Raw genomic sequence first — 26393 nt, 5'->3', positions numbered from 1 at the left:
GCACTGCTTTATAATTTATCTATTATTTATTATTATATATTTATCCTCGCACAGATGGGTGAAGGACAGACAGATATGGCCTCATTCATTGCCATATGGAAATCTGAGGCTTCCTCCGCCTGGTTTGGAACCTGAGGTTTTGAGGGACCTCCCCTGGGGGCAGGGAGCACTTCTATATACAGAATAGTGGGATGGCCTAGACGCCAGGGCAGTATTGAAAATATTTAGCACCTGGTTCAGCACAACACTAACTCATCAAAACAGATCCTGCCAACGCCACCCGTAAATAACGGGTCCGGCTGTACTTGGGGATCTCAGCTACCATCGTGTGTGACCACCAGCCAGGAGACCTGGATCTGTTCTCATGCCAACCCCAGCGACCTGCATGCCCTCGAGCTGGCTGGAGCCTCACCTTCTTCACCTTTGAAATGAAGCCATGATTTAGCACCCTCCCAGCTCTGACACCATCTAGCTTCCAGTAGACCTAGCCTACTTGAGGAGAACTGGGAAATGCCTCCGTGCCTACTTCAAGGTCAGGCTTTAGAGCAGTGGTCGCCAACCTTTCGGGCCTCACAGACCACCAGGGGTCCACAGACCACCGGTTGGTGGCTGCTGCTTTAGAAGACCCCCCGACCCACTGGAAATGTGACACAGAGCCTCTCGGTTATGAGGGCAGCCAGCCTCTCGATAATGTCCCTTTTCCAGTTTGCTGCTTGTGACACTAGGCATGATGGAACACCCACTTCACAATGGGATTCAGTCTTATTAGCAGGAGCCTGATTAGATTATATTTCACTGCAGCCCAGAGGCCACTGTATTTCAAGGACAGACACACCAACCGTGCGAGGAGCATGCGGAGACCCGCTCTCTGCAGACCTCCAGGAATCCGACCCAAGCCTGCGGCAGGCACAATAAAACAGACGAGGTGAAGCATAGGTTCCGACCTTGAAAAGGTGTTCCGGGCGTAGTGCATGATGCTGTCAAAGTCGTACGTCTCTCCGAGAGAGCTCACTTCCCCAGCTTCCATTTTTAAGAAATTATACTCCTGACCTGTGACACAACACTCTGTTAAGGCCTTTGAAAAGCAAGGCAGGCACCTGAAAGGAGGCAGAGCGGGGAAGGGGGGCCCATAGCGACTTCCGAAAGCTCTGTCAGCCCGAGCAGTCAAATAACCACCTTGGTGGTGGTTCTTGTAGCTGCTTTTAAGATTAGAAATTTGAAACTTAGAATAAGCCCTACATCCTCCCAACCCCACTACCCAACACCTCTCCCCAAATGCCACTCCAAACTCTTACACTAAGTTTGCAGACAGGTTAGTTATCAACCTGATTGGGGTGGGAGGGGGGACTCTGCTCTTGCTACTGAAGGAACAAAAGAAAACAAGTCAGAGTTCAGTTCAATCCCAAACAGTTCACGATTCAGACTCTCGAAAACATTTTTCAAGCAACCATATTCTTCAACCAGATACTTTTTTTTTTTTTTTTTTTTAATATTTTTTTTATTTTTCGCTTAAAGTATTACAAAGGGTATTACATAAGTGTCCTTTTTTTTCCCCCCCGCCCTTGACACACCCCTACCCTCCCTTACCCCCCAGTGTCTTATGTCCATTAGTTATGCTTATATGCATGCATACAAGTCCTTCTCAACCAGATACTTTGACGGTTAATGTGAACTTCTATATAAAATTATTTAACACGAGAAGGTATTTTTTCAAATCTAGACACTTCATCTGCCTCGGGGCAGAATGTTTCTGGGCAGAAATATTATTTTTATTTGTACTCATGTCCCAATTGTATTTCAGTTTCAAAAGGATGGGTTGCCTAAGTCAGCAAAAATGACTCTTATAAAAGCAACCAGGACTCTTTTTTTGGCTTAGCTTTGATTCAGCAACAGTGTTGTGGTCGGTTCTGTTCCTTTTAGGAAACGGATTTAGATTTCATTGACATTTACAACATGGAAAGTCATTTTGCTTCTGCTCTAACCTACAAGCTATAATAGGTGACCTCCCAGGAAAGGCTACACAGGGACAGCGACAGGCTGGTGGCAAAAGCCTGCATAGTGGAGTCCCTGCCTTAGTATTTAGAAATGAGCTCTGGTCAGCTCCCAGCAAACCCTCTCTCCTTCACTCCTGCCTGACCCCAGGGATGCTACCTTCCTGGCCTTTAACTCCCAGACTCCACACAGGCGCCTTACCTGGCTGGATGTTTTCTCTGATGATGGTGACATGCTGGTCTCTGTCTGGCCGGGTGTGTTCATGCCAGAACCCAACCACATGGCCCAGCTCGTGAGCCACAATGCCAAACTTGTCACAGTTTTTCCCAATGGATATGGCTTGTGGGCCTCCTCCTCGGCGCCCAACATAGGAGCAACAGCTGGACAGTGCAGAAATACCCAAATCAGCAGGTCAGGGAACAGCAAGGGTGTAATGTGTGCGTGTGCGGTGTCTAAAAGAAACACAATTTCAGAGCTGAACGTTCTCTCATTGTGCAACTTTCCTCCCAATACAGAAATAACCTCCAAAAGTTCTTGACCTTTCTGGTGCTCGTGGATCCTCTTGAAAATTCATGGCCTCTCTCCCTGGAATAAAGCACATACACTCTCCCACCCTTCCACTCTGAGTCTTGGCTGGACCATCACCGATGATGAGGAAAAGAGATGGGAAAGGAGGCATTTCTCTAAAGATGCATCTTGGTACTGTTATCAGAAGAGCCTTAGGGATGACTCTCCTGGTCACAATTATTTTTTCAAGTAATATTTATCATTATTCCTAACATAGAAAGGTATAAAACAAAAAATTAAAATAGCCATTACCTCACCATGCAGATTATATATATATATACTAGAGGCCTGGTGCATGGATTCATGTACTGGTGGGATCCCTCGGCCTGGCCTGCAGGGATCAGGCTGAAACCAGCTCTCCGACATCCCCTGAGGAGTCCCAGATTGTGAGAGGGTGCAGGGCAGGCCGAGCGACCCCACTGGTGCACGATCAGGGCTGGGGAGGGACTGAGGGAGGGCTCCAGGGCATGTCCAGCCCGTCTCGCCCAGTCCTGATCAGCTGGACCCCAGCAGCAAGCTAACCTACTGGTCAGAGCATCTGCCCCCTGGTGGTCAGTGCACATCATAGCAACCGGTCGAACGTTTGAACAAATGGTCGGACACTTAGCATATTAGGCTTTTATTAAATAGGATATATATATAGTAAGTCAAAGATCTATCCTTGATATATATTCCTATGCTACGTTGGCTACTTTTTAAAAACAAAACCCCTTATCCTAGCTGGTGTGGCTCAGTGGATAGAGCATCAGTCTGCGGACTGAGGGGTCTCGGGTTCGATTCCAGGCAAGGACGCATGCCCGGGTTGTGGGCTTGATCCCCAGTGGGGGGTGTGCAGGAAGCAGCCGATCAGTGATTCTCTCTCATCATTGATGTTTCTCTCTCTTTCCCTCTCCCTTCCTCTCTGAAATCATTAACAAATATTTTAAAAAAACAAGAACAACAAAAAATGCATGTTGAATTGTGCAGATGATGCTTCTTTAGCGTCTACTGAGATATGAATATGGTTTCTTTCTTTTGCCCTATCAATATGGTGAATCATGAAAACAGGTTTCCTAATGTTGAACTAGCCTTGCATTCCTTAGATACACCTTCTTGGCAGCCCACTCTCCTATTGTCATACTGCTATACACTTCGTGCTCACATTTTAGTTAGGATTTGGCATGTCCATTTTGGTCAGATGAGTCTATAATTTTCTCTTTTTGGGTACTATCTTTGTCACTTTTGGGTAGCAATGCTTTGATAGTTCCTTAAAAGTAATTTGGAAAGAACTGTTCTTCTTTTTCTATGCTCCAAAAAGCTTACATAGTACCAGAATAATCTGTTTCTTGAAGGTTTCAAAGAATTCATCTGTAAAATTCTACATTTGGTGCTTTGAGGGAGTGTTTTCCCTCAATTTTTCAATTTCTAACTTACTCTTTAAGAGAGAGATAGAGAGGGAGAGAGGGGGGTGGGGGAGAGAGAGAGAGAGAGAGAGAGAGAGAGAGAGAGAGATTTGTTGTTCTAATTATTTACACACTCATGGTTGATTCCTGTATGTGCCCTGACTGAGGATTGAACCTGCAACCGTGGCATATGGGGATGATGCTCTAACCAACTGAATTACTCAACCAGAATTAGCCATATCTCTTTAATGTTGAACTAGGGCCAGTGGTCGGCAAACTCGTTGGTCAACAGAACCAAATATCAACAGTACAACGATTGAAATTTCTTTTGAGAGCCAAATTTTTAAAACTTAAACTATATAGGTAGGTACATTGTTATTAACTTAATTAGGGTACCCCTAAGGCTTAGGAAGAGCCACACTCAAGGGGCCAAAGAGCTGCGTGTGGCTCTCGAGCTGCAGTTTGCCGACCACTCATTATCTAGACATCTTGTAATTTTAATCCTGATTTCTTTATGATTTAAGAGTTGGGGGGGAGGGTGATCTTTAATTTACCAGGTAATGCAGGGGAGTTTATTTTATTTTTTGTTATTATGTTACTATTTCCAGTACCATTGCTTTGCAATTGGAGAATGGGATTTCTTCCTTTTAGAATTCATTGAGCTATTCTTAATGCTTAATAGATGGACAATGTCAACAAAAGCTCAATAGCCACTTTAAAAAAGATGTGTTATCAGGTTATAGAATCTAGTATACCCATAGAAATAACTCTATTAATTACATTTTTCTAGTTCTCTACAAATATCTACTTGATTTTTTGGTCAACTTGACAGTGATCTATGTGCATTGACAGAAATGAAATAAAGTCCCCTGTTGGTCGTGTTTCTGTCAATCTCCCCTTGAGTTCCCTGGGGCTTATTTTATGACTCTTAATTCTATGCTACTTGGTACATAAAGATTTATGACAGTTATATTCTCACAGGAGCTTGTACCCTTTCTCATTATAAAGTCTCACCTTTCTTTTTAACACTTTAAAAACAAAACAAAAAATGCTTTGTCTATAACAAAACTTGTGATCCCAGCTTTCTTTTTCTTAGCATTTGCCTGTATGCCTTCTTTCTTTTTATTTTTAAATCTTCCTGGGTCATTTCCTTCAGTAGTTATCTCATATATACAGCATGTAGTTAGGTTTAAGTTTTTGAAGCCAATAGGAGAACCTTTTTCTGTCAGTAACTGAATATATCACACTGACATTTATTGGCATAACGGATAAATGTAGGCGTAATCCAGTTATCTCGTTATTTGTTGTGTTTTCCTGAGGAAATCCATAAGCTCATGAAATTACATGCACAATTTTACACGTATTTACATCCATCAGGTTCTCAGTGGGGTCACAGATGCCAAATTGGTTCAGAATCACTTCCCCATATGAAACACCCCCAGTTCCTTCCATTGCTCCAGTGGCAGGGCATCCAGACCCCTTGTCTTTCTGGAGTCTCCCTCTGGACCCACCTGCTTTCTCGTTGGACTGTGAGATCATTCAGGGCAAGGGGAGTTTCAGACAAACCCTGGGCTCCTATATAGTATAGCTCCTTGGAAATACTTGGTTTTATAGAGAAAATTCAAGACTCGTGAGCCATCAGCTTCGTCTGCCCCTGATTCCACCAAGGTGGCCAAGCTTTCGTTTACTCACCCACAGGTTCTGTAACTGAACACAATAAAGCTTTCTTCGTCCGTCCTCTCTACGAAGGTCACACAGGTGTGCTTCTCCCAGTGCCTCATAGCCTGCTTAAAAATGGCCCTCTGGCTTCCTGAAACGACAAGGCAAGTGCCCATCACTTCACTCATGGCTCTTTCCTCAGATGCTTTAACCCTTTGAGTGCCAACCCATATCCTAGGAACTATGCTAAAATTGCCAAGGCATTTTTGCTGATTTTACAGCAGTTTAGGGAAAAAAATTACGAATCGCAAGTAAATGAAGTTACATATTCAAAAACTTAAGGAAACCTTTACTACATTGACATATTTAGCAATATCATCACCACTAATAAAAGCAGACTTAGAACTGGACGCCGTTTTGAAGCTTTGATAGCGCTCCCAGAACTTTTGGCGAAAGACAGGAGTGAGATCGCGCTCCCCGGCACTCTAGGGGTTAATGCATGCTGGCTTACAACACAGCTTGTGCCAATGATTTAAAAAAAAGCTTGTTCGGGTGACTCAGAGTAGAAATGTACTAGGAATCAGTGTTTACCTTGCTAAGAATAAATACAATTTCCCTGAATTACCGAAGCATAGAGAGTAGGAGTTTGTGAAATGGACGAGGGGAAAAATGGATTTTCAAACTATCTAGGCTTCCCAGCTTTTCCTTTGTGTTGAAAGTACTTTTCTAAACTTACAAAATATTTTCTTACACAGGTTACCCAAATTGGAAACTTTAGGCTTCTGAAGTAGCTCACCAGCACAACATTCCACACCCTCATTTTATTTTATAACCATAGGAGGGCATTCCCCTGTGCTCTAAAAATTCTATTTGCATGGGCATCCTTGCTACCTTTGCATGGGGTTCAGTGTTTTTTGGAGCAACCTGAAACTACTTTTCTAAAAAGCCTTTAAAAACAGGTGAATTTCATGAACCTGTGTTCATATTTCCTTGATTAGAAATGTATTGAGCCGAAACCGGTTTGGCTCAGTGGATAGAGCGTCGGCCTGCGGACTGAAAGGTCCCAGGTTCGATTCCGGTCAAGGGCATGTACCTGGGTTGCGGGCACATCCCCAGTAGGAGATGTGCAGGAGGCAGCTGGTCGATGTCTCTCTCATCGATGTTTCTAACTCTCTATCTCTCTCCCTTCCTCTCTGTAAAAAATCAATAAAATATATTTTAAAAAAAAAGAAATGTATTGAAAAATAAAACAGTTAAGTAAGTCGGGAGTAAGAATAAAGTAGTTGTTAACTCCAGGCTGCTAGTTAGAAATAGGGAATAATTATTGTTTTCAAAATCTATCCATCAGAGATGAAGAAGACTATTTTTATTTTGCTAGAAGCAATGAGGGGCTAATAGTTTGGTAAGTACAGAGGTTGGTGGATCTGAATTCTAGGGTGACCTTGTTGCAAAAAAAACAGCCAGTCAACCAACAGCAGGCCCCCAGTCTAAAAGACATGAGTGTGGTGTCTTATTGTTGTCCCTAGAAACATGCATATAGAACAAAGAGTTGCTTAGCTGTCCTTTTTTTTTTTTGACATCTTTATACTTTGGGTTCAAATTGTTCATAGCTCAATTACTCATGGAAATAGTGATCCCACTAATTACAGGATAACAAAAATCTCTGTGTAAAGGAAGTTCTCTATATAAAATTAGTTTATTTTGATGAAGGTTATATAAATCCTTGATCAGAAAAGCACACCAGGTCTGAAAGAACACAGTTAAGATACCAAATATTAGAAAGACTATATAAAGCGGGTGCTGAGAGAGAGTATCTGGTTGGGGAGTCAAAGGAGGCCTTTGTGGACATGTCATTGATCAGAGACTCCAATGATCAGAAGAAGCCCGCCAGGAGAAGATGGGGGAAACAGCACGCCAGGCAGACAGAGGGACAAGTGCAAGTGTGCTAAGTTGGCAATGCGGTGGGCATGTTCTGGAAAAGAAAGACAACCGGTGAGGCTAGTGCACAGCAACTAAGGAAAGAGGAGGAGAGAAGGTAAAACACTAGCTGGGAGAGGGGCAAGGGCTGCCAGGAGGTCATGGTCAGGACTTTCTGTTGCATCAGTGGTGATGGGAAGCCACTGAATGACTTACACATTTTAAGATAATCATACCAATAACAAATAATTACTAGTTACTACGGGTTCGGCACTATTCTAAGTGCTTTATCTCAATGAACTCATTTAATTCTCAAAACAACCCTATAGAGTGGAGAATATCATCCCATTGACAGAAGAGGGAACTGAGGCAGGAGAGGTTAACTAAGTAACGGGCCCCAAGGCATCGGCTGGTAAGTGCTGCAGCCAGGATTGGACCCAGGTGGACTAACCATGTCTACTGGTCCCTCTAGTTACCGTCTGGAATATTTCGGGGGGGGGGGGGGGCGGTCCAGGGTGCTCAGGCAGAGGACAGGGGAGCCATCATGTGTAGCTGCTCACACTCTTCCTTCTGCCTGCAAACCCTGTCTAGCCTTCAAGACCAGGATCATATGTCACCCCTACATGAAGCCTCGGGGACCAGGGGACCATCTTTGAGGATGTCACCCCAATAGAGACTGCAGTTCCCCTGTGCCTAGTGCACAAAACCCTGTTTGCATGAGGGAGAGTTAGCAGGTAGGACTGCTGTGACCCCACAGCTGCTCAGTCCCACCGAGTCCTTCCTGGGAGGACTATGTCAACCCAGGGAGACCGAACACCAAGCCCCAAAGGAGGCCTCATCTGGGCTACTGACCTGTGAAGTTTCCTCCAATGACGTAGGGGATGACCCCTCCGGGCCATATTCTCTCCGCCCTTGAGGTTGTGGCTCTTCGGACCCGGGAAGAGAAGGTCTCAGCTCTGGCACTCGAGGTCCCAGGGCTCTGCGGAAACATGGCATACTCCTCGCCATCTGCAAGAGAGTCACACTGCCATTTACTTTGCTTTTAATTCGTCCTGTGCATTATGGTTAAGATATATTATCCGTGAATCCACCAAATGTGTGTACTAAAGGGATCATTTGATCTGGTCTGGGTTTTGAACCCGTGGACGGTAATTTTCCAGACAGGGCAACAATGAGTGTGGTAAGTGTACCAGACCTATGACAAGAGTGGGTCTGGCTTGCTGGAGGCCTTGAATGAGACCATATGAGGCTTGAGGGCAGCCTATGGACCACAGAATTATGTGGGAACAGACATCTCACAACCCTTTGGGTTGGAGCCAAGTTGGGGCCATGCTCCCTTCTCAAAGCCACCCATATTTGAGGGAACAAACTGAGTCATAATGCTGGAGTTCAGTTTTTTCACTGTATATGACATGGTTTTTATAAATTGAAATTCTTATTGAGATAATTGTAGGTTCACATGCAGTTGCAAGAAATTATTATAGAGAGACATTTTGTGTACACTTTACTGTGTTCCCCAATAGAAACATTTTACAAAACTATAGTACAATGACAACTGGATTATGGGCATTAACACAATCAACTGGTCTCACTCAGGTTTCCCCAGCACTATGTATACTCGTGTGTGTGTGTGTGTGTGTGTGTGTGTGTGTGTGTGTGTGTAGGGGGGTTGGAGTGGAGGGAGTGGGGGGGGGTAAGGTTTGATGCAGTTTTATCACATGTATAAGTTTTGTATCCACCACCACATTCTAGATACTGAACAGCTCCATCATAAGGATCCAGGATCCTTCATGTTGCCATAATCACATCCACCTCTTCACTCCTCTCCCCCCCAACCCATCCCTAAACTCCCAACCACTAATCTGGTCTCCATTTCGAAAATGTTTGTCATCTGAACACTACTATAAAAATGAAATCTTGCAGTATATGACCTTTGGGAATTGGCTTTCTTTACTCAATGCAATACCCGGAGATTCATCCAAGTTGTTGCATGTGTCAATAGTTTCTTTTGGATGCTAATGAGTATTCCCTGATATGTATGTACTACAGTTTATGTAACTGTTCACCTCTTGAAGGACTTCTGGGCTGTTTCCTGCTATTACAAATAAAGCTGTTATGAACATTCAAGCACAACTCTTTGTGTGAAGATAGTTTTTATTTCTCTGAGATAAATACCCAAGAATGGAATTGCTGAGTCATATACTAGTAGCAATTGGGTTTATTTCTGGGTCCTCTATTCTGTGCCATTGATCTATGTGTTTATCCCTCTGCTAACATGACACTGTCTTGATTACTGCAGTTATATAGTGAGGTATTTAATATCAGATAGAGTGAGTACTCCTACTTTAGACTTCTTTTCCATGATTGTTTTAGCTATGTTTTCATATAAATTTTTATGTATCTTTCCCTGTAAATTTTAGAATAAACTTCTCTATACCAACAATAAAACCATGCTGGGGTTTTGATAGGAATTACATTAAACCTATAGATCAACTTGGAGAGAATTGGCATCTTTACACATTAAACGGTCCCATTTTATCCTCTATGTTGCTATGCCTTTTTTCACATTTTCTGTCTCCTTATCTCCATGGTAAAATTTCCATGTTCACCTTAGATCTACTTTCTACTTCACTAATTCTCTCTTCAATTGTGTTCAATATAACATTTATCCCATTCCAGTTTCAATAAACATACAGTAGTTGTCATTTCTAAAGCCCTATTTAGGGGCTTCTAAATTTGCCTGTTCTTTTGTTTTGTTTTTCCCCACTAGGGTTCAGATTCTTCCACTGGCTCTTCAATTAGTTTATGTATATTTATTTAATGTCATACAGATTGTTCTATTATTTCTATACTTAGGGTATTAATTCTCCGAGTTATTGTCTCTGCTGATTCTTCTCCACAGATTAATACATTTTTTTATGTTTCTCATGTTTTTATTTAAAGTTTTTTTTAGGTGAGATGATTCCTTTCCACAGGAGTCCCCTATGGCCTCATCATGAGTGTGACCCTGTTTTTCATTTTTTCAGGGTTCTTGGAATGCTGTGGATTCTCGATCCATTATTATGTTAATGTCTAAGTTTAGGGTTTCCATACTAGTATATAGGAAATATAATTTGAGAACTTATACCTATAGGAGGAACAGGCTTTGGGATTCAGTTTCTCATAGGAGATATTTTTTCCCCACTTGGAGCCTAGGAAAGATAGCAAGATTTCTTGCCATTCCTGTCAGTTTCAATGTCCTCTGCAGTCTTGCCTCCATCTGAAGGTTAGTTCCATGTGTTTATGTTTCCCCTTCTCTTCTGATCAGGGCAATTTCCCGTTCCTTCCTTTGAGCTTAACTCTGTATTTTTAATTTGGGGTGGAGAAGAGGTTACATGTTTTTTCAGCAGTTCTCTGTTTGTATAAGAGGTCCCTACTTGTTCAACGGGTCATATCACCAGAACCAAAAAGTTGGCACGTCATACATTTTTTAACCTGAAAATAATTGTTTCACCGCTAGAATTTCTAGATCAGAAGTCGTGCACTTGCAGCTCTTGGGATAAACCCAACCCACAGATGTGTTTTGTTTGGCCTAAACACTTTTGGCCCACACTGTGTATTTTTTTTTAATCTTACTTTAGTAGCCAATTTTTAAAAATCAAAAGATTTCACATAAAAATGCAGATTTTCTAGTTTTTCTTTAAAAAAACGGTAAGACCTGGCAACAGTGAGCTAATCTTCTGTCATTTACAACCCACCGGAGTTAAGTAGCACCTCCTCCCCATAGTCAGTTTCCGGCATTCCTCTCCCACTTCCCCCTGTCCCAGCCAGCCAGCGTCACCCACTGACATTACCTGCTTGGCCTCTACATACATTCTAACGCGCTATCTCAGTCCTAGACTACAAATTGCGCCCAGATTTCAAATATGAGTTGCCCCAGGAGACTGGAAAGTTCCCCGGGGTTTCAGGACCTGACACTGGCTTGTTCACACTCTGTTCACACCCAGTGTGTTGCCTGGTTGGTGGTAAGCATGCAGGGTTTTCATATTTTGAATGAATTAATTAAAGAATGGATGAGTTATGCTAAAAATAAACAGCCCCACAGTCCAAACAATTCTGTGGTGGTAACCTCTTCAAAATATTGGCAGCCCCCAAACCCTTAATGTTCAAATACTGAGAATCATCACGTCTTAAGTAATCACAGGCAGCGATGTAGCAAGTGGAAGTTTGTTATTCATTTCCCATATGGTTTTCAACAAGTCTCTTAATTTTCCTCTGCCTCCAACTGTCCTTTGGAGAATGGACAAGAATACTTCTCTCTCGGAGGCACTAACACTAAGAGCATGTTTCTCAGACAACTGTGTTATACGTGCATGTGACCCAGTCCTGTCAGGGCCGGTATGCAGCCGAGTCAGCATGGGAAAGTCTTAAGTGCACCTGGAAAGAAACCAGGCTGTAATTTCCAGAGATGGGTTATTGAATGACAGCTTCCCCCTCGGTCCGGTGAGAAATTTAATTTGCCAAGGACTCAACACAGGAAGCATTTGCCGATTAAAAATATGTCTAAACAGATGTTCCGCTTAGCCTGGAAGAAGGATCTTAATGCAACTGTCATTATTGGATTTTCTTGGATTACTACTATCTGGAACCGGAGTGCAAATAGAAGGATGTAATTATGTATTATGGCCAAGAGTCCTGCATTTAAAAAGGAGCTCAGGGGGTCTGAAAGGATTTAACACGCTGGGGGCGGGGTGGGCTGGGGGATAAAGTCCATTTAGATCCTCTGGCCCTGGGAGTGGACCCTGTCCTCGCTGAAGAAGCAGAGCGGCCGTAACTATTCAATGTTCCATCTTCAGCAGAAGGCACAGCCGTGTCATAAACAGAACCAGGCCTGACCCGGCCTTCTCAAGCGAGGAACTGTGAATTTTCAATTAGTCAACTGATGACTCCCACACTAGAAGTAAACACCCAGACGGTCTAGCCATCTGCATAACCCTCAGCCCACAGATGATGGGCAAATGTGCACCTGGCCAGAGCTGTGGCAATCCCGAGCGACTAAAGAGCAGCTCCTCACTGCATAAGTGGTTCTCAAACCTAGATGCCCATTTGAATCAACTGGGGAACTTTAAAAAAATTCTGGCCCAGCTTGTGTGGCTCAGTGGTTGAGTGCTGACCTATGAACCAGGAGGTCAGGCTTTGATTCCTGGTCAGGGCACATGCCCAGGTTTCGGGCTTGATCCCTAGTAGGGGGCATGCAGGAGGCAGCTGAATGATAATTCTCTCTCATCATTTATGTTTCTATCTCTCTCTCCCTCTCTTTTCCTCTCTGAAATCAATAAAAATAAAAAATAAATAAAAAATAAATTCTGGTGTCTGCCCCCTGCCCTGAGGCGGTGACTCAATGGGCCTACAGTGGTGTCAAGGCATCTGTAGTTTTTGAAGCTCTCCAGGGGATTCCCAGGTGCAGGTTAGTTTGAGAACCACCGATATAGCCCAAAGGTTAAGAGCAAGGAGTGTGGGGTCAGAGGACTTAGGTGCAGGGTAGACACTGCCATTTGCTCCCTGTGTGGCCTTGGATAAGCCGCCCTCCCCTGAGCCTTCCTTCCTGCTGCATGGTGGCGGTGTGGGCACTGAACCAGGTAATAAATGTCAAATGCCCGCCGTGGTGGGGACTCAAGGCGAGCTGTAGTGATGACTATCAAGGTCTGCATTTGCGGAGAAGCTAGAAAAAATGCCTAAGGTGGGGCTCAGCGGCTACAGCCAGACACGCTGATGTAAGTGACTTTCAGGGGTTTAGCACTGAGTGGTGCTTTGCACCCAAGTTGGTGGGAGTCCCTATTTTCTGGTGCAACCAGGTTCCATTATTTGCTTGGGCACAAAGCCCATAGGGACTGTTCCTGGAAGTGACAGGTCCGTTCTCTATTACGAATATGGTTCTGGAAATCAGGCTCCAGCACAATCATAGCTTCGTTCATGGAGCAGTTACATGCCCACCCCATTTCATTAATCCCATTATCAGCCCCGAAATGCAGGCTGAACTCCCAATTCCAGGGAGGGAGGCTCCTGAGACCAGACCATCTGCCCGAATGCTCAGTGAGCAGTTCTCCCAGCCCCTAGCCCTCCCCAGAGCTGGGAGCACAAATCCCACCGTCAGGGCTGAGGGGAGACACATAAAGCCAGGAAATAACCCGGCCACCGAAGCCAGCAGGCCCAGGGCTTCCCTCAGATCCTTTCTCCTGCCTGGGCGGTCTCTTTTTCTGGGAGTAGGGGGGGAGGGAGGGGGAGGTTGTGATTAAAGGAGAATCTGAGATTGACACAACTCGCCTTATCTTTAATTCCAACAAAAGAGGAAGCATCCAAGCCAGAGCCTGACAGTGTCCAGGGGGGACGATTGGATGAGAAGGCTGAAAGAACAGGCTAGCACAGCCTGCCCTCACCTCCCCTTTGGGGTCTGCTTTCCCCTCAGGATTGCCCTGGATGCTGAAAGACCTGCTCCTCCGAGGCTGTCATACAGAGTGGAGGATCGGCCTGGCCTTGACATTATCCTCTTCAAACAAACCAGGGTCATCTGAGGAGCTGCAGACTATGGATTTAGCCAGCTTTAGGAGTTCGGGGCCTGGTAGATGAGGGAATGCTGTCATCATCCTCCTTAAAAAATCCAAGAAGGTCTCTTGTTGCGGTGTGGTATTGTGCACAACCCCTCCGGAGACAGAATTTTAATGGGCTGCAGCAGCCTTATTCCTTCCTGTCCCTCTTAATTGTGTTTCTCTGCAGCTGTTGAACAGCTGTGGGATTCCAGTCCAGAGGTGGACAATGCACTTTCAATGCTGGATAATATAATTCTTGGAGGTGGAGGTAGAGAAGAAGAAGTGGAGGAGGTACATTCATGGAGTACCATTTACACAACAGACACCTGGCTCTGCACTTTGGATAAACATTATTTCTAATTCTCTCTAAATCTCTTATGAGGAGTTAGATAACTTATCCAAGGTCATAGCTACTAAGAGGCTGAGCTGGGATGCAAACCCAAGTGTGTCTGACTATCCCAGTTTATTTGGTTGGGTCATTTTACACCCAGTAAACTAGTAAATATTAAAAACCCTGACAATGTCTATTGCTGGTGAGCAGGTGAGAAGCAATGAGGAAAGGTGGCAGATGGTCTCCAAATACAGCCACCAGCAAGTTCTCTCATCCCTGTGAGCTCCTGCCACTTATCACATTAGGGATGGAATCTATTTTCTTCTCCTTGAACCTGGGCTGGACTTTAGCTTGTTGTGACCAATAGAATGTGACTGAAGTAGCATCCAGGGAGTTTTAAGTCAACTAATGGCTTCTGCTTCCTCCCTCTAGGAAGCCAGCTGCCATGCTATGTCTCCGGCTAGACAACTAAGTGGTAATGTCCACGTGGAGAGAGGAGTCATGTGGGGAGGTACACTGACGCACCAAGGCTGTGACTAAAGCTTCCTTTGGCCTCCCAGCCCAGCCCGGCTTCTAGCCGAATGTAGTCAGGTGAGTGACCTCAGCCAACGCCAGCCGAAGAACCACACCACTGAGCCCAGTCAACACACAGAACCATGGAAGATAACTAAATCACTGTCGGAAGTCACTAAGTTTGAGGGTAGTTTTTATGCGACAGTAAATCACTTAAATCAGGAAGGAAACATTAGGTTTGGCATCTGTATCGCTGCATGTGATGGCAAACCCCTCTGTTTTCAGTCCCACACCCTATGCCCCACTGTCACCACTAAGTGCCGGTCATCCATGGCCAAAATGAAGTGCCACTGAGTTTGTCAGATGTCTTGGAGCCTGAACATGCATAAGTCAAAATACCTTTGAGTAAGCAACGCAGTTAAATACAGATGTTAAAGGGGGCCTTGCGCATGGTTCCAGAAACAAACTGTGTGACTGAGAAACAAGTGCACAATGTCAAATGGTGGTGGCGGGGAGTGGGAGCTAAAGCATCTGCCTGCCTCTGAAAGAGGTCACATTGACAAGACAGGCATCAGAAACCGAGTGAAAAAATGGGCAAAGGACAGGAAAAGGTGAGTCACAGAAGTGCACACCCAAATCACTGGCCAAGGTAGAAAAAGACGCTCAAAGTCACGGGCAGTCAGAGGAATACAAATAAGTAATAATAAGCTTCCATTTGCATTACTGAAAATAACGATAATACCTAGAGTTAGGAAGGATATGGGTAAAGGGACCCAGCTTTAAGTTGCTATGGAAATGTGAATGGTTACCCCTTTTGAAACGCATTCTAGCAACACTGTTCATGATGGCAAAAACCTGAAGTGAATATTAATTGATAAAGAAAGGATTGAATAAATGATGGTCTACTCATACCAGTAATATTTTACAACTATTCAGAAGAATAAATTGAAGTTGTAACAAGTGTCTTAGAGGGGGTTCCCATAAGGTATTGATGAATGAGAAAAGCACGATACATAAAAAACATGTATCAAATATGATCCCATTTTTTAAAAAATGACAAAGCTTATAGCTATATATATGTCTGTATGTGTATATGTATAAATCTGTACATAAATAGATGTGCATATATATGCATGGAGAAAAAATATGGAAGAGTGCATACAAAGTCATTTGCATGCATTACCTAGAAAAGGGTAGAAAAAAAGAAGAGAAGGAGGTAGCCAAATTAAAGGGAAAAGAAAAAAAGGAGAAAACACTAAAAAAGTATGTAATGACATCATCACATTTACACATTTGTGTGAATTATATATATGCATTTGTGTAAAATTATGTATATGCATGTGTATCTGTGAAATATAAAATAACATTAAAGCAAAAACATAAAATAAAGCAAACAATAATTTGTACTTCATCCCTACATAGTCATCCCCCAAACTTAGGATTCTGGCACTTTAAAATTATTCCCTTTGCTCTGTGTTAATTTTATGTAGAAGAAATGCCATCGCTGGCAGTGAGCCCCGATTCCCATAGAAAGCAGGCCGCTAAGCAGGAAAAGTTCTCCAAAAGCAGGACACCTTCCCATAACCTCCAGGCTAGACTCTCACAACTTGGAGAGCACTCGTAGGCCTGAGCATAATGCAGACAGGAAGTGGTGGTACTTCTAGGCTGGTACCTGCTGATAGGTGGCCTTGCCCACAGACAGCCACAACCTCACCTGCTGCCTCCCCTAACAGCCCAGGCTTCTCTAGTCAACACCCTCCCCTCCCCAGCCCCTAACCCAGCTTTATTTTCCTTCCTTGCCTCTCATGCCCACTTGTTCTGTCAGACCCCAAACTTCATCATCCCTCCTCTCAGCCCCCAGGGGCTTCAATTCACAAGCCGAGTTCTAGAGAGAAAGGTCAAGTACAGATTGCGGAGTTTAACTAAAGACCATACCGTCTCTGAGCAACCAAATGCCACACTCTATCCCTTTCTCTGGCAGCCAGCCCACCCCACTCAACAAAAGGACACGCTCCCTCATGCCCACAGACTTCAGGACTTCTTAGTCCACTAAGATAAAAGGTACGTAAGAGGTTCCCAAAGCCAGGGTTGTGGAGAGGGAACATGGGGAGCAACTGCTTAGTGGGTATGGAGTTGGCTTTTCAGGTGTTGAAAACAACATGGATCTAGACAATGGTGATGGCTGCACAGCATTGTGAATGCACGTAATGCTACTCAATCGTACATGTTAAGATGGTAAATTTTATGTGAAATTTACCACAGTTTTTTTTAAGGACCCAAAGGCCTGTTGGGCCTTGCATTACCCTTTCTAGCGTCCTCGCTGCTCGCATTCGCGGCTGTAGCATTCGGCCAGCTCTCGAATGACTGGTCTTCAAGTCCACCTGAAGGAAAGAAGAAGAAAATCCGTGAGGACACATCAGCCTTCTTTGCACCAGCACCAAGAGAGGAGGAAGGTCACCGGCGGGGGGGGGGGGGAGGGGGGAGATGATCAGAATCAGCAGCAGAATGGTAAAGATTTGTTCCACAAGGGTCTACTGAGCACCTACTGTGCGCCAGGACCTGTTCTAGACACTAAGGCAAAAACCAAAACCAACCCTGCTTATTTTTAATAACCACACACATAATTCACAAATTATAAACTCTCCTTGATCAGCTCAAGGGTACTTGAAGTCAAATATACAAATAGGCAAATCCCAAAGGCAGCTCCCTCACCCCCACCTCCATGAGAAAGCCCGAACACAAACAGGACAGGCTCCAGGAGCCCCGCTGCTGTGGAACCCACAGGACGTCATCTGTGCTGCCTTGGCTGAAACAGGCATTCTGGTTCTTCTTCGGGGTCAGTCTCCTTTCAGAAACTGCTCTGTTTACTTTGTAAATCAGACTCTGCGGACAGCGCCTCAGGCCAGGATAGCGATGCTTGCCAGTAGCCATGATCCATAAGCCGGCTCTCATCCCTCCCCACCAGGAACACGGTCAATCACCCATTCTTATTAGACCCACTGCAAGTCACTGGGGATCCAGCAATGAACAAGACAGGCAGGTGTGTACATTCTAAATGGGTGGGCAATAAACAGTAAGAAAATAAATAAGATCCTTGCAGGTTCAGAAAATGCTCTGGAGATCCAATTCAGTATGTGGTGAAGCATGATTGGAGCAGCTGCTTAGAAGGTGGTCGGAAAAGGCCCTTCCAGGGAGGTGACACTCGGAGACCCAGAAGGCAGGGTGGCGAAAGAACCCGGATCAGGAATAGACTTGGCCTATGGAGGCGCCAACATGGTGGCCGAAGGGGCAGGGTTGAAAGCAGGAGAGGGACAGAGCGGAGTGCTATTATCTGCTTTACCAAGGTCTCTCTGTCAGGCAAAAGAGAAAGCCGGGCGATCAGTAAGGAGCCTTGTGAAGGTCCAGAGGCGAGACAGCAGTGGATGGGCTGGACAGTGAAGTGGAGATGTTGGGACCTGTCATATTACAGGTGGAGTTGGAGGCAGAGCAACGAGAAAGGCCGATGGGACTGAGGGGGGCCACCCAGGACTCCTATAGTTGAGGCTGGAAAAACTGAATGGGTAGTGACACCAGAAAGCAGATTTGAGGACAAAACCTGGGTCCATGAGAGACGATCATACACATGAATCCACACCAAACCCATTATAGGACAATAGTATTTACTAATTCAAAATTATTTCTTACCTTCGTTTAGAAATTTGCAACTTCCAAAGCAGTTTCCCCACAGCCCCTTTGACTCTTGAGTACAAGACTCAGTGGCAGACAGAGTGGCATCCCATTTTATAGAGGAGGAAACTGGGATACAAAATAATTATCCCAGGGCTGTCGATCCCATCAGGGAAGCTGAGGGCTCAGGACAGCCCCCTGGTCACAGCCTGATGATCTGTCCCATGTCCCACAGCTAGAAAGGGTCCCAAACACGGAAGCCCATGGTCTGGCCCCAGACAACCCCTGGAGACAGCCCTGCGGTCCCACATCCCAACTCTCGATGTGCAGACGACTTCTTCCTCTCTTGTGACTGACATTGGCGGGGGACCAGGCTGCATGCTGACATTCTTGTATGCCTTCATCCTGCTCGTTCCGATGCCTTTCTGGCCAACTCAGAATCCACTCACACACTCCCTGCAGCTGCCGGGGCCTTCGCTGCCAGCTCCCAGCCCTCTGGGTATTCTTCCAGTTGCGATATCATTTCCTCTCGGGCTAAAGGTTGGGGGAAATCCTGATGGTATGAAAATCACTGGCCAGCAGCGGAATGTGCCATGTGTGGAGTGGAGGAGAGCCCGAGGCCGAGGCTCCGGGACTAGCTTAGTCTTTCCTCCGCCGTGTAACTGTGGATAGGACCCTGGGTATTAGTATTTTCCATCTGTCAAATGGGCTGTTGTGAGGACCAAATGAGGTAATGAGTTTGTTCAGGAACTCACTCATTCAACAAATATTTATCCAGCACCTGCAACATGCCAGATGCTGTTTCTGCTGTGCAGGATATGACACTGAACAAAGTCTACCCTGACCTCATGGAAATTATATTCTGATGGAGGGCAGGAGAGAAAACAATAAACAAATAGACAACTAAGTATCTAAGTCAGTTGTTAACAAGCACTATGAAGAAAATAAATGAAGGTGAGAGAAGTAGTGAATGCGAGGCATGAGGGTGTGTGATTTCAGTTGAGGTAGAAAAAGCAAAAGCCCAAAGAAAGTGAGGGCAAGAGTCTGCAGCTAAATGAAAGCATTCCAAAGGGAGGGAATAGCAGGTGCAAAGGCCCTGGGGTGGGAGTGTACTTGGCAAGAGGGAAGCGGATATGACTGGACTGGAATGAGCGAGGGAGAGAGTGGTAGGCAATGTCAGCAGGCAGGGGAGGGTCTGGAGAGTCAGCTCATGTGAGCCCTTGCAGGCCATTTTCAGCATTGGGGCATTGATGCTGAGAGACCTAGATAGGACCCAGAGGACATGAACGAGTTTTGTAACTGCAGCTCTGAATATGAGCCAGGTTATCAGTAGTGGATAGGAGGGAGACATAGGAGCTTGGATTTGAAAGAAGATTCCATATAGCACTCGGCCTGGAGGGTTGGTAAGTTAGACCTGCTTGGCTCCTGCACAAGGGGTGGGAAACATAAGAAACAGACCTGTAAGGATACCTGGGCAAAGACTGGTTCAGGTTAGCTGGAGGCTGTGGTTGAGAGCTAAGGGGAGTAGGGGTGGGGGTGGGGATGGGTTGATAACTTCTGATTCCCTTCACCTCCTGGTGCTTAGGGTTATAAAGCTCTGGAGTTGGGGGAAGACCTGGTGCGGGAAAGAATCGGTGTTCACTAAGTGTCAATTATGGTGCTGACCATGCACTGAGAACAATGCCAAATGCTTTCCTGGCCTTGAATTGTATAATTCTAGCCTCATAAAAACCAACGACAAAAGGGCCATAAATATTCCCATTTTACAGATAAAGAAACAAGGCAAAGTGATTTGCCTGTCGAGAGAACAGAGATTAGTAGTGGTGGTGACACTGGAGGTAGGTCCTGTCTGATCCCCAAACCTGTACTCCTTCCCCTCAGCCTCACCCCCAGAAAGAACAAGGAGAACAAGGGGTGCCTGGGAGAGGCTGGTTACTCCCCAGGGACCCACGGCATTTTCCAGGTCTGTGGGGGGAACATCCAAAGTCAGTGATGAGGTTGAGGCCATGGGCACAGATCCCTCATCTGCCATCCTTACCTGCAAGAGACGGATGGCCCTGTCTTTTCTTAGAAGGGCTTTCTCAGAAGCTCGGATCTCACGTTCTAGCACAGCTGAGCCTGGAATCTACTTGGAGTTAATGTGGTTTGGTCACTGCCCTGATGAAAACCCTTGCAAGGCTCCCTACTGCTCTTGGGATGAGTTCCAACTCCTAACATAGCCAATGGGGCCCTATGATCTGGGCCCACTGGCCTCCTCCACCTGTGCTTCGGGGCTTCCTGCTACTTTCCCACTCCCATTCTCTGCCTAGCCACCCTAAGCTACTCACAGCACGTGGATTTCCACTTCTCTCTTAGTGATGCACCTGCCTTTGGCCATACCCACCTCTTCACCTGGCCAGCATTTACAGGTCCTTCAAGTGTCAGCCTGGATACCACTTCCTCTGGGAAGCTGCCCTGTTGATCCTCGCAGGTTAGAGGGGGACCTCTGTGCCCTATGACCCCCTGGATTTACATCCCTCATCACAAGGTATTGTGACTTCCTATTTACTCAGCTGCCCCCCACCCCTGAGTCTGATTTCTAATTTTTAGCATTTTGAAGAAATTGACTTTGTTTTGTCCTAAAACAAACAGCCAACACTGTGCCTGGCACAGAGCAGGCACTCAATGAAATATGTGATGCATAAATGGATGGACAGACAGTTACTTGAAAAGAGAATTCAATAATTTTTAGCTCAGAGAAACTGATGGAAAAATTTGTCTTTATCAGTTTTGGAGGGAGGAAGCAGATATTCTTGTAGCAATGGTTCTCAGCCTTGGCTGCACTTTGGGATCACCTGGGAAGCTTTTTAGAAAAATACTGATGCCTGGGTCCTCCAGAGGTTCTTGTTTAACTGCTCTGGGGCATGGCCTGGGCCTTGGGATTTTTTAAAGCTCCCAAGTGATTCTAAAATCCTGTCAGAGGAAGCACCGTCTCAGGAATATTTTCTTACAACCAACCTCTCTCCTTCCAAGCTCACCAGGAATGGAAGATGTGGGGCTGGAGACAGACACCAAATGCTAAGAAAAGTCATTTCTCACATCTACGCTCGTGGAAAGTGTTGCTCTGTTTCACTGAAAACAGGTGTGGCTGTGGCTAAAACTGCAGTACTAGGCACACGGAACAAGGAACAGAGAAATACAGCCTGACGCAGACAAAGATTCGGGGGCCATGGGGGAGGGACTCAGAGTGTGGGGATATGTTTTTCCTCGGGTGGGATTTCAAGACAAAAATATTTGGAAAAATAAAACATATATATCCTTATATTTGATCTTTGGTTAATTACCTCTTCAGTCAGAGGATATGCAAAGATCTTGTAGATTTCATTAGTCACAGGGGTTTATTCAAACATCTCCTTTGCATAAGAAACCCAGGCTTACAGCTGGTCTCTGGGAAAGAATGCCCTCCAGGCCTTGAAAGAGAGCCCGGGGCCTGTTCAGGCTCTCGCTGGAACACAGCGGAGGTCAGCGGCCCGTGATGCCTGGGGGCCAGGCTGAAATGTTTCTATCCAGCATTTGCAATTCAATCCCACAGTTTCCTTTATGGAACAATTCACTAAATTCAGAGTTGTTCTTTTTTCTAATTCACCATATAATTCACCTCCCAAGTTCAATTAAGAAGCAATCTGTTAGCAACTTTGTGAGCAAGCTGCTTTTCTTTGGGAAAGCCCAATTTTCTTCTGCTTCGAACAAAAAAGCGGCTTAATTAGATGCATCATAAGAGCCATTGATGTACACACAACGCCCCTCCGCCATAATTAATGAAATGTTAGCTATGTGTATCCAGAGCCATCTAGGGCAGAGCCTGGTTCCACACCTCAGTCTTGTTCATTTGAACAATAGTGGCTATGAGTTCATATTCTTAATTTGGTAATTACTAAACAAAACGTTATATTCGTTATTCCCTCCACCCCTCACTCTTAGAGCCAAACACTGCTTGGGCTTTCTTAAACACAAGGATAACTACCATTTTAAGTGCTGATTATTTGCAGGTACAACACATATGTTATCTATTTAAGCCTCTAGCCCCCCCTCTCAGGTGGATATATCCCCATTTTACATGCAGGGTAACTGAGGCTCTCAGCAGTACCAATATCACTGGGGACACATAGCCATTGGGTGGGGAGGTTGAGATTCTTCCCAGATCAGTCTGGTGTCAAAGCCTGTCGTATACATTGCATGCTAAAGTAACCCTGCCTGGGCAACCTTCGCGCTCCTGTTTCCTGATGTGAACGATGACATGTTAAAACAGGGCAGGAGTAGCCATTTCAGAGGAGCTACTGAAGTATGGTACCTATTTGCTTTGTTTAACAATGGACAGGTTATTTTGATTTTCTGAATTGTATAAATCATCCCATTTGATTGAATGACTTATTGATTGAATGACTATCCCATTGATTGTGATCTTACTGGTTATCGAAGCACATTCTTCTGTACCTGGGAAACAGGACAGCACAATTACCCTATATTGTTTTAGTGGCCACAGGTGGTGCGTTCCAGTTGACTCAGTGGTCCTAAGACCAGGACAGTGCAATTACTCTAAATTGCTTCGATGGCTCTAGATAATGTGTTTCTATCAACTCAGTGATCCGGAGACCCAGAACTATAATTTAGATAACATGCCTAAGTTTAACCCAGGTTACCCAAAGGCTCTAGATAATGTATTTCTGTCAATTCAGTGACCCCGGGACCTGAAACTGTAATTAACATGCTTAATTCTGCTTCTGTAATCTGCTTTTTTTCGAGCCAGGTGCCTCATTCCAAACCCTGGGATGTAATCAATACCTTTGTGATTTTTGCCTATATAAGTCTGGTTTTGCCACCAACTTATTGCTATGAGATTTGGGAATGTCCCCTCATTGTCCCGGATTGCAATAAATGTGACTCTTTAATTCGACTTCTTGAGGCGTCCTTCTGTGATTCTCGGGGTACATTACAACACTACCCTGCACATCTTCCTCTTCCTTATCTTCCAAACTGGACAAAACTGCCAACAGTCCAAGAAGTCAGCTGGAATGAGAATATCTTGTTTGTAAGGACTGATGGAAGTGGACTTCACCGATAATCAAATCTCTAACCAGTCAGTGAAGTACAAATCTAGCTTTTTCCAGATGACCAAATCTTAAGCCAGTCCGTGAGGTACAAATCTAACCTCACCTCATCCAGCACCAATGAAATAACGTACCCCATCTTCCTTCCTTCCCTCGGAACCCTGAGCTCCTCTCCTGTATTGGGGGAACACTATTTGGGTTTTTGCCTGAATCTGTTCTTCCCAAATTACAATTCTTTGATCTCAAATAAACATTTGTTGCTTCTCATTCAGACTTTTTATTTTTAGGTTAACACTGACTTTTTAATACATACAGCCCTGGCCCATCAGAGGTAAATCTAGCATGAAACTGCTATGCTTTACTCTATGAAAAAGTAAAGGAATCTCCAGTAAAGATCCTAAAAATGGCTTTATTACCAGTCCATTCATTCAATACATCTTGGCTGAGGGCCTGCTTGGGGCAGCACTGTGTTGGGTTCCTGAAGGCAGAACAGGCAGGGCTTACCTTCATGGTGCCTTTACGGTTCCATGGAGGGAATGAGAATCAACAATAAACAGATCATTTCACGGAGGGATTAAGCACTTTGGAGAAATTAAAACAGAGCTTTTGAAAGAGCAACGGCGGGTGCGAGCTCACAACGGAGACCTGCATGATGAAAGGGGGACATTCATTTGGGAAGAGTATTCTAGGGAGGGGGAGGCAAATAAAAAGTCCTCAAGAAGAAAAACAGTCTGATATGGCTGGAGCTAGGGCTGACTGAGCCGCACCAGCTCCTGCAGCCTCATCCTCACAACCATGGCTTCAGCAGTCTCAACTTGCCATGCCCTTTGGTCAGATGTAAATGCACAGCAACCCCATGAGTAAGCATCGTCCCTCTTTTACAGAAGGTAAAACTGAGGCTCGTGAATAAGTTGTCCGAGGTCATCCAGCTGGTAAAAGACTAAACTTGCATTCTAGGGTGGGCCCTTCTGACTCCAGAATCCATGCTCATAACCCCTGCCCCTCAACCCTATACCTGCAGGTATGGTCCGAGCGAGCATTCCAGGCAAGGTCAATGAATGAAATATCTGTACACCTCGGTCAGAAAACTACCTTCAAGACATACAGGCTCAGCAGCCGAGGTTTCAGTCATCCATTAGGGAAAAAAAATGACATGACTCTTCATGATTCAGGAACGAACCAGGCAACCACGATAGTAATCAATGTGTAATCCTAAGTAATTCGGTGCCAAGTAATTGTTATATCTATGCCAAATTTCAAATGCTACAGAAGGGAAGGGGAAAAGAGTTAAATGATTTTTGCCAGTTTCTGTTAATGAAGTGATTTAATATTGGCGATTGTGTAACAAAATAGGAATCCTTGTACACTGCTGGTGGAGGAGCAATATCAATTGATAACATGTTATGAGGTATTTCGCAAGATGTACCAAAGTCTTTTAAAAGAGGCAATATGATTTTCACCCAAGAACATGACTTCTACGTTTCTGTACTAAGGAATTGATTGGCAATGAAGACAACGGATGTTCATCTCCACATTTTTTATAACAAAGACTGACAACCACACCCAAGGGGGGAGTGGTAACATGAATTATGATATAATGGAACACTGTGTAACCTTTTAAACTGTTTTAGAAAAGAGTTTCCTAAATGGGAAACATGTTCATAGTATAAATAAATTAAAAAAAAACAGGTTAAGAAGTAGTACCCAGTTTGATTCCAATAGACTAGAGTCTGAATCCATCTTTTTAAAAAAAATCTACAAAAACAAAGGAAAAAGAAAAAACATTGGATGGAAATACCCACAATGTCCATTGTGATTATCTCCGGTGGGTGATTTTTGCATTAACTTTATTTTCTCATATACTTACCAAAATTTCCAAATTTTATTCAATATATTACTTTTTAAAATCGGGAAGTAAAAAGATTTTCAAAAAGAAGAACTAGATTACAGCATACACTTTGTCTAAAAACATGTGCTCTGCAGTTTGTAGTGTATGTGCACGCAAGCGAGCGTACACACACACACACACACACACACACGGTTGCTGGGGAAACCGTTAGCCGATGGGAAAGAAACATAGTTGTGTTTACACAGATGGAATGTTGTGGCCCAACCTTTTTTTCTGCTCTGGCCATGGAAAGAGAAAAATAAGGAGTCCACACCTTGGCACTTACCCTCTCTGTGTTTTGGTTTTTTCATCCATAAAATGGGGTTAAGAGCATTCACCTCTTAGAGTTCTTATGCCAATTAAGAGATATAATACATTCAAGATATAGAACAATGGCCCATAATCAGCACTCATTGAGTTAGCTATTAGTATTATTTTATCACTATTGACTCTAAAACTGCTCTGAAGTCTGAAGGAGCAGATTAGGGTGAAACAATAAGCCACAGAGACAAGACATTTTATACCTGAAGCATCCCAATTCAAGTAAAAAGTTCAAGTTATCCTTAAAATAGACTTAACAAAACCAAGTTTAGGCTGAGAATCCATTGAAAGTCAATGGCAGTCAGTGGGAGAAAAGCATCCACTATACCCAGGCATGGATTTCCTTAAACCTGGTTCCAAATAGTGCTCACCCATAACAATTTGAGATATCAAATAACTATTAAAAGTTAACTAAAGATATACTTCAAGACTCGAGTGACTAGATTATGTGTAGTCATCCTGTTATCCCTGGGAAAGTGGAGCTGATTGGCCCCTTCACTTCCA

The 26393-nt window shown here is 44.4% G+C and overlaps 1 protein-coding gene across 1 annotated transcript in view; it reads right to left on the bottom strand.

Moving 5' to 3' along the window:
- Positions 1–26393, bottom strand: part of TLL2 (tolloid like 2) — a 94717-nt gene that overhangs the window by 37687 nt on the left and 30637 nt on the right. The window contains exons 3-7 of the mRNA XM_006089989.3: positions 17231–17308; positions 8370–8525; positions 5634–5751; positions 2194–2372; positions 945–1050 (exon numbers count right to left, since the gene is read on the bottom strand). Coding sequence (XP_006090051.1) covers positions 945–1050; positions 2194–2372; positions 5634–5751; positions 8370–8525; positions 17231–17308 — 637 coding nt within the window. The remainder of the gene's footprint in view (positions 1–944; positions 1051–2193; positions 2373–5633; positions 5752–8369; positions 8526–17230; positions 17309–26393) is intronic.

Source organism: Myotis lucifugus, unplaced genomic scaffold (genome assembly GCF_000147115.1).
Source record: "Myotis lucifugus unplaced genomic scaffold, Myoluc2.0 scaffold_66, whole genome shotgun sequence".
NCBI lineage: Eukaryota > Metazoa > Chordata > Mammalia > Chiroptera > Vespertilionidae > Myotis > Myotis lucifugus.
This window is presented reverse-complemented; position numbering and strand designations above follow the sequence as displayed.